General features: G+C 40.2%; 1 protein-coding gene across 2 annotated transcripts; it reads right to left on the bottom strand.

Annotated features, from left to right (window-relative positions):
* Positions 1-2,384: 2,384 nt before the first annotated feature.
* Positions 2,385-8,732, bottom strand: tmprss2 (transmembrane serine protease 2). 2 transcript variants are annotated; one of them, XM_041050766.1, is made up of 14 exons: positions 8,237-8,732; positions 7,049-7,105; positions 6,601-6,793; positions 5,753-5,845; positions 5,519-5,635; positions 5,268-5,397; positions 4,831-4,947; positions 4,616-4,656; positions 4,220-4,388; positions 3,909-4,081; positions 3,706-3,801; positions 3,381-3,523; positions 3,154-3,306; positions 2,385-2,631 (listed from the first exon to the last, which is right to left on the bottom strand). In XM_041050766.1, exons 2-14 carry the CDS (start codon positions 7,061-7,063, stop codon positions 2,623-2,625), a joined length of 1,449 nt encoding a protein of 482 aa, XP_040906700.1. In that variant the 5' UTR covers positions 7,064-7,105; positions 8,237-8,732; the 3' UTR covers positions 2,385-2,622. The 2 variants fall into 2 exon arrangements, with proteins under 2 accessions (XP_040906700.1, XP_040906701.1); XM_041050767.1 differs by lacking the exon at positions 8,237-8,732 and adding an exon at positions 7,377-7,442.
* Positions 8,733-8,892: the final 160 nt, after the last annotated feature.

Below are 8,892 nucleotides of genomic sequence, written 5' to 3'. Positions count from 1 at the left end.
CTAATACTAATACTACTACAGATTCTTCTGCTGTTCTGCTCTGTAAAGTATATGGTGTGTACTCTCCAAATGGCTTCACACAAAGAAAAAGAGAGAAATCATGAGTTCATGCTTGGACATTAAAACACTGGCTTCAGACTATTGTCAGCATCATCCACCACAGTTATACATAAGATACAGATACCTGGCTCTCTCACTTCATCCTGTAACTGCTCCAGGGTTCCCTCCTGTCAGTGACACTGACATGGGTTCATCTCTTCTGGATGGACCACTGCTCGGATCTGTGTCCTGGCTGCCTCACGTTCAATTGTTCTTCTGCAAAATGTGAAAATGAAGTTTTAGTTTGACTGTTCTGAAACCATTTTCTGTGTGCATACACAGATTGTAAAGGCCCAACATAACCACGATCCACCTAAAAAAGGTGTTTTCACTTTTCATTTGCTTGATTTTTCCTTTTCTTGGGACAACAGCTAAAATGTGCTTGACTGACATCTCCCTCAGGCTCTAGCTGCCGATGATAAGGTGGGATAACTAACCTACAAACCTTTTTAATGGCAGATATTTTGAGTTGTCATTGCAGGTAAAGCACAGGTGTTACTAAAGATATAAATAATGGCTCTGTTCCATTTAGGTGTCCTAGTAAGCCAACCCAGTGAGCCCACATGCTCAGTACCAGGGCCTTTAAACACCTAAATGGAACAAAGCCATAATTAATGTTGTCAGTTAAACCAGTGCTTCTGTTGCTCTGAGAATTCAAAACATCTGCTGTGAAAAAGGTGGGACTGGTTTGTTGACACTGGTGACCTCACATTATTCCCAGCATAGCTCTCCCTCATGCAGGGATCTAATTAGCCAGGTGAATTTAAACACCTGTGTGGGTGTGCGCCGCCTTTAAAAACATGAAGAAAAACAAACACACACACACATCATCCTACAGTCAGCTCAGGTTAAAGTATCTCAGCATATGTCTCAACAGAGACACTTCACTCAGTGTAACACTGTTTTTCCTTGCTAGTTTGCTAACATTCATACTTTGTCATAAGTTTCCTGTGTTTTCCAAGAAAACACGCGCAGCAATGACAAAATAATGAAAGTCGAGCAGTGAACATTTTTTTTTATCACAGCAGACACGACTAATGTTAAATGTTACCTGCTCTCCTGTTCACTGTGAAAATCAGGTTTCAGCTGGATAAACTTCAGCCTTTCCTCCCACACACACACACACACACACACACACACACCTGATCATCCTCACAGGCTGATCAGGTGCGGACCTGTCTGTGTGTCCATGCAGTTCACACAGTGACACTGACACCTGCTGGACGGTCACTGGTACTACCACTGAATAGAAATTAATGATGGATGAACACACACACTTTCAACAAGGAAAACAGAGAGAAACCTTTCCACATCTAACACTTACATTCAGGTAATAATGCTGTTCTTTCAGCCACGTATAGCTTCTGTTTTGAAGTATGTTTAAATTTGAACCAATTGAGGAATATGTGTAAAAGTAAAACAATTGATGCCTCAAATCTGTATGGGTTCAGTTTTAGTTTTAACTTGTGGAGGTGAGCCCTTGCTGTATGTGTTTACAGAGATTTTAACTTAAGTAAAGGTAGCAGAACCACAGAGTAGAAATACTCAGTTTCAAGTAAAAGTCCTGCATTCAAAACATTGCCTAAGAAAAAGTACAAAAGTATTGGTATCAATAAATAGAAGTACTCATTATGTCAACTTAATTCAATTAATTTATACTGCTGTGTAGTTTGTGAATTTCTCCTTAAATGATTGTATCTAAACGAATATACATCACAGTTTATTTGTTGATTATGGTGGTAGCATCAGTCTGTGTGTGTGTGTGTGTGTGTCCACATTTCACCATGACAATGAAGCATAAAGCAAAGACAATGTTGGAGTGGCTTTGGGACAAGTCTTTGGCTGTCCTTGATTGGTCCAGCAAAAGACCAGACTTAAACCCCACAGAACATCTGTGGCTCTCCACATATGTTCTGTATCAAAGTCACTGTTTTCCTCATTCTGATGTTTGATGTGAACATTAGCTGAAGCTCCTGACCTGTGTCTGAATGAATGAATTGCAACAGGTGATTGGCTGATTGGATAATTGCATGAGTAAGAAGGTGTACAGGCACTCCTAGTAAAGTGCTGGATGAGCATATATCATTTGTCCAGACTCTGACCTTCCTGTTCCCCTTCAAGCATACTGTACTGCACCGAGGGGAGAGCTAACAGGTGGATGTACAGTGTGAATGTACAGTGGAGTTTAGCCGTCTTGCAAAGGGAGCTTTGGACATACAGCATTGTCTGCTGATCCCTACAGGACATCTGTCACACAACATCAAACAGAAACTCAGCTCTTTGAGCAAAATTTGTTTTATTACAACAAAATAGTTTGATTTTCTCCAAAAACAAACATTGAGTCTGTAGTTACAATTAGTACAGAAAAATAATAAAATGATGTGTCAGTTTTATTTGTACAGGTTTTGTTTTCAAAAAAATTCTTCCTGATCATTAAGTTCCAACGGAGCTTCAGATTCAAAGTGCAAAGTGATTAATGAATGAGGTTCATCTTCAGGTTCATCTTCATGTTCTTTGTTTCCATCACTCGTTCTGTTTGGATAAAAAAAATACTGTTAGAACTGGTATGAGGATATCGTTTGTCATGAACCTGTCAGCTGGAATAATTAGCTTAAACCTAAAATCATTACATGTGACTTTTGCATTTTAGATTCTAAAAGCATCATGTGCTGTGATTTACCCTTTCCTAAACTGTTACTCACGTTTACCAAACCAGAACTTTAAAAAAAAAAAACTAAAGAAAAACACTGGACTGGACTGGAATTCAACTGGTAGCAAGCACATAGAGCACAATGTCATGTTGCTCTGCTTCTAACTGCTGGTTGCAAACACATTTGCTATAAAAATTCAATAAATGTAGAGTCACTGCTGTTTAAGAGTCTTTTATTATCCGAGGATCACCTCAGTTCATGCAGCTTGAATTTTAAAGCATCTGACTAAAATAACTATCAACTGTAAAAGAGAACAACAAAGTATGTGTTAAATTGTAAACTCAAATGCACAGAATAGCTGTCATTCACTAAAGCTCAGTTCATCAGAGAGATAGTTCTGTACCTGCATTTGCCCATAAACCCAGTCAGTGAAGTAGGTTATATTGCCATAGACTCCCGGCTTATTCCTCCAAGCACATCCAATCCCCCAGCTAGTGTCTCCTGCCAGCCACCATACATTTCCCTCCTTGACTACCAGGGGCCCTCCACTGTCACCCTGCAGCATACAAGAAAGATTGTACATCAGGTTAATGTGTGTGTGTATGACGGAGAGAACAAACTCAGACTAACCTGACATGTGTCGACTCCTCCCTGTAGTCTGCCTGCACAGATCATGGTCTGAGTGACTTGTCCGTTTAACACCTGAGGACTGTTACAGGTCTCTCTGCTGTAAATGGTCACCTGGGCCTGATTTAGTTTGTCAGGGGATGGTCCTGAGAAAAATTAATAATTTTACACTCACAGTTAGATCAGCCAAGCATAAAGAACACTGTTCCTTTTCTTGTATTTTAACCCTTATAAATTTGAACCCATTTGAACAAATAATCTACAGGGATGAATGAAAAGTAAGGTTCACAAACAGGTTTTGGACATATTCACTTAGCTCAGGGCTCACCAGATGAGCGCAGGGCTCCCCATCCTGTGATCCAGGCTTGACGTCCAGCAGAGAGGTCCACGTCTGCGTTGGGGAGACACACTGGCCTCACCAAACCTGAGGGATAAACAACCATGAGCTTAAGTGTCATTTTAAATACAGAAATGACAGGTCACATCATCATTCCACGTAATGAAATATGAATTTTACTGGAGAGCACCTACTTGTAAAAGTCAGAGGTGTATCGAGCCTCAGTAGGGCAACGTCATTGTCATTAGTTTCTGGGTCATATTTCTCATGGTTAATGATTTTGCGAACACTTATGCCAGTGCCATAGCTCATGCTGCGCAAGCTCACGTCGCCAGAGTATACCTTCCATAGATGAGGATTAGAGTACCTGCCATGGAAAATAAAATGATGTGAAATAGGCAGTTAATTATCTTCCTAAATATGTATCAGTGATGAGTCCCGACATGTAAGCAAACAAGGCAAATGGCATGAAGGATGAGTAATGGTGTAAAGAGCAGAGGCTCACGCTTGGAAGCAGTGTGCAGCGGATAGGATCCAGTAAGGGCCGATGATGGAGCCTCCACAAATATGCTGACCAAGAATCTGGAGACTGACCTGCCATGGCCAGGCTCCATTTACAGCCTCCGTACCACCTACGATACGAGTATTGGGGGCTGCTGAACTCTCCCCACAGCCTGAAGATGGAGGAGCAGAGTTTAATAGAACTCCTTTTTTTTCATGAGTCAAAAAAAACTTTCATTCAGAAAAAGTATAAACTCTTGGACATTTAGTCCCCTTGTCCACAGGAAATCCCACTGACTTGGCTGGCTAAATCTAACTGTCGGAACAGCTTTGCACACATCACATGATTTCCCATGTATTTCAGCTCTGTAGTTATGTCCCGGTTAAAACAGAATCTTACCAATACAATGAAGTGTGACAGCTTCGGCTGAACAACTTTGGCTGCAAAGGAAAGGATGACAAAAAAACTGATGTTCAAGACAGCAAATCCAAAACAACATAGCCTATTCAACATTTCTGTAGGAGTTCCACAGTACACACGGAGAGAAATGAGACTGACTCAGCTCAGCTCACTGTGGAAATTGCATCAGTGCTACACTGGGTGTAAAATTCTACCTGTAAGTGAGCTGTGACTGTATCTGTGATTTATGGTCACTCCCAGGCTTCAGCTTCATGTATCCTTTAGAAGCCAAAGAACCTGCAGTGGTTTGGCCGTAGGTGACATAGTCCTGCCTGTGGGACCAACACAAGGACAATCATGATCGTTAAAGTAAGACAAACATACCACACTCAGCTGGAATTTGAAAAATAAAGTTTGGATCAACCACTTAACCACAAGAATTTGTGTGTAAATCTGCACAATCTGAAAAACATTTTCTCTTTTTATTTTTTTTAATATTGTTATTGGAAATTCAGGGATGGGAAACTACCAGCAGCAAAATAAACTCTGGCTTTCATAGGTCATGCTGTATGTGGTAATTTTTATCCAGCAGTTAGACAGGAGCCTGCAGAAGTGGGACAGTGTGAACAGTGGTGAAGAAGACAATCATTACCTCCTGTAGCCTATCTGCTCACACACAGCTGTCCCATAGTTGTTGTCCCAGTTGTCAGCGCACACGGGCATCCACGTCTGGCTGCCTGATGAGTAGCTCTCCAGCATGAAGTTGGTCCCGTGAAGGCGAACTGTGAAGCAGAGAGGACAGTGTGCTTCATTGACCATGCTGTTCACTGATACTAACATCCAAAAACCACAGATGCTAGTACAGTATGTGTATGAAGAAGACTGGGGAGTTGAATATCTTACAGCACTGAGATTCATCCTCTCCGTGTGGACAGTCCCTCACACCATCACACCACTGTGAGGAGCTCAGACACTTCCCACCATTTCTACATGATTTCCCCAGTAAACACTGGTAGTACACTGCAAACACACACATTCGGTGTACAGTACACACACAACAGCATAAAGGACTTTGTAGAGATTATCATTTAACACAAAATTCCTGTGATGACATTTTAGATCATCAAATGAACTTACAGAAGTACCAGAGCAAGAGGCCGACAACTGCCAGGACAAGAACCACACACAGAGATACACAAAGAATGTATTTCCACTGACATTTCTTTATTCCTGTAAGGCAAGATAAAAACAAAGACATGGACATGGCTGAGTCACTGCATGACTGCATGCCCTTCAAGATTTGCTTACTATAACACATGCAAATGAATGTTTAGATGATCCTGCGCTCCAGATATAATCTACACAGGTCGCACTGAACTGATGGATTAAAGTCACTTCCTGCTACATATAAGTTTCCATATATGTCTTTCTGCTTCAAAACAGTTTATGTTCTCCAGTTTACCAGTTCACCCTCCTTTCATGCTGAAATATGAGTCTTTGTCAGGCAAATTCATTAGTGAGATTATGTAACGATGGATACTGTGACCACATTTAATAATTACAAAAAAATAACTGGAAATTAGAAAACAGTAGCACAGTAGTAGAGTTTTACAGTAGCACAACTTAGTCATACAAATTGCAAACTCACTCTTGTGTTGGCACACAGCGTTGTCTATCTCCTGTTTTTAATATTAGATAATTCAGCTTTGTACTTTCTACTTTGTCATATCAGACCAGGTAAAATTTTATTGCGACTGTGTTTTATTTTCTTATGATGCAACTGTTCATCAGGAAGTATGTTTTATCTCTTCTTTAAAAAGTTCCATCGTCTTGCTTTGAGGAAGCTTCACTGTCCGTTTGAGGTGAAAATAAAAATGAGTTAACGATGCTGGGAAGCTGCAGCAGACGTTTTTCGATCATACAACTATGTATTTTCGGCCTTAACCCTCCTCACAAAGTCTCCTAATAAATCACAGTTACTGTACCTCTCTTTTGTCCTATATTATGTGGTGTTCCGGGTGTTACGGTGTGGTGGGTGTTGATAGTTTTGGGAGTCATGGCAACATAGGTGGGGGTCTCTTGTGGGAGGGAGGGGTACATCCCCTTCTGTGGGTTGTATGGAGGGGGCCTTCCGTCATCGTGTTGGAACCCTCTGTTGTCATAGATGGAAGCATTTGCCTTGGAGGTGAAGACAAAGACAAAAAGTTTCTGTATTTCTTCTTTAAAATGTTAACAGTGACAGAGAATGAGGTACATATGTGACCTGACTTTATTCAGAAAAACATTATTTTTATGTTAGCAAATGTGGTGTGAAAACAGAGAGATCACATGATGACTTAAAACTGCTAGAAAAGAATATATATATTCTTATTTTAACACACACACACACACACACATAAAAAATGTTGCCATTAAGTGTGAAACTGAGCATACCTGATTATTATTCATATTGGAAAACTGGACATAATCTGGGGAGGGAGACTGTCACACCTGGAAAATAGGTTTAAAAGCTTTTCACAAAACAGGAAAAAAATGATAGTCTCATCCATAAAAATGATGATGACCATAAATATTATCCAAACACATGAACAAACATCAAACATATGAGGAAAAACTCATTTTCATCACAAACACCAAGAATTTCCAGTTTTTCAACAATTCAACTTACAATTCCACACAAGCTCACACATCACCTGAGTAGACTGATTTACTAAGAGTTTACAAAGACATTCATCCACATTTCCATTAGCCTTCTACCTACCTTCAACTTCCCACAAAGTCCGTCAGCGCTCTGACTCTATCTGTCCCTCCACTCCCTGTTTTCCTGTCTGTTCACTCCATTCCTCCATGTAATCAACAGCCGTGGCCACACCTTTTCGTGCTGTGTGCATAGGCCAGCGTGATGTACTCCACTTGACTAATATGCCACTTCAAAATGACACGGGCAAACAGCAGGTATTGATGAAGGCCGGCTCTGATGCTCATTATGGCCTGTTCTGCTTGAGGATAAGGTGAATGTAGGGAAAACAATGAGCACAGCACTGTGCTCTGTCCACTGACCTGTTACTTGATGTCATTAGGAAAACCCAATTTAGAGACTGAGTTCATCAGTGTGATATATGTGTATATTGTGATTTACATGAATCATTGTCATCTGTAAGTTTGTGGTATAACTGTGCATCAGCGGCATTCCCTCTCAAACCATCAGCTCTCTCATACTGATTTCATGGAGCAGTTTGTGCAGTTATGTATTACAGTATTTCTTGGCTACACGCCTGAGCAACAAACATTTGTACATGTGCAAAGTCTTAATCTCTCATTTTTTACCTTATGAAAACTTTCAGCCTTCCTGTTCAAACTGCAGACATTCAAAAACACACACCCACTAGTTTCTGTTTGTGTAACCAAGTAATTGAGTTTAAAGAAACTACCTTTCTTCATAATTTCAATATAACCAAATATAACCAAAGCTGCCATGCTGACAAGGATCAGAGCGTGACTGAGAGGAGGAGTGAGAAGAGTCAACAGGTACTAGGTGGTCACTGCTTGTTTGACCTACAGCTGCAATTCAAGATAAAAAAGATTTTAGTCAGGTGAAAAGTTAACAGATTCAGTTCTTACACTGCTGCTGCTGTCCTTTCTTCTAAAGAGAAGCGTCACCTCTCTGTGTTTAATAAGTAACATCCAAACAATTGGACTCACAAATACTGAAGACCGGGTGACTTTCAGACCCTGTCAATATTTAACCCGTGTTTCACTGTTAACTGGAAGGAAAAGTAAGGAATGAAGGAAAAGCCATCGAGAGAGAGAGAGAGCATGTGAGAAACATAATGTCCTAATGACTGACAACAGCTCAACCTTACTTTTTAAACATACATTTTAAGTACATGTGGGTGGGAGTACTGGATTGTACAAAATAAACATAAAACTCCCACATCAAGATTAAGTAGCTTTTGCATAACTGAATTTATCTCAGTCACTGTATAGATATTGAATTATACAGATATGTGTCTGCTGTGAAAAGGCAATATGAACATCATAAAACTCAACTCTGACAAGTTACTGAGTCTGCTGCAATGTGGCGTGCACTAAACATCCCAAGGGAAAATGGCAGCATCTAGTGGCCAACTTGAAATTTACAGTGCCAACTCTACATTACTGTGATCACAATTTTAGATTACACATATCAATTTTACAAACCAAAGCACACAGTCAGTCAATACAGATCAATAACACAGCAGTGGTTTCATAAAAACTACAGTATTTATTCAACCATT

The sequence above is a fragment of the Toxotes jaculatrix genome, chromosome 12 (assembly GCF_017976425.1).
Source record: "Toxotes jaculatrix isolate fToxJac2 chromosome 12, fToxJac2.pri, whole genome shotgun sequence".
NCBI classification, from domain to species: domain Eukaryota; kingdom Metazoa; phylum Chordata; class Actinopteri; family Toxotidae; genus Toxotes; species Toxotes jaculatrix.
This window is presented reverse-complemented; position numbering and strand designations above follow the sequence as displayed.

Coding starts and splice junctions, on each gene's coding strand:
- tmprss2 (XM_041050766.1), bottom strand. Junction 3,524..3,705: donor GGGAGCCCTGCGCTCATCTG/GTGAGCCCTGAG, acceptor AATTTTTCTCAG/GACCATCCCCTGACAAACTA. Junction 3,307..3,380: donor GAGGAGTCGACACATGTCAG/GTTAGTCTGAGT, acceptor TGTATGCTGCAG/GGTGACAGTGGAGGGCCCCT.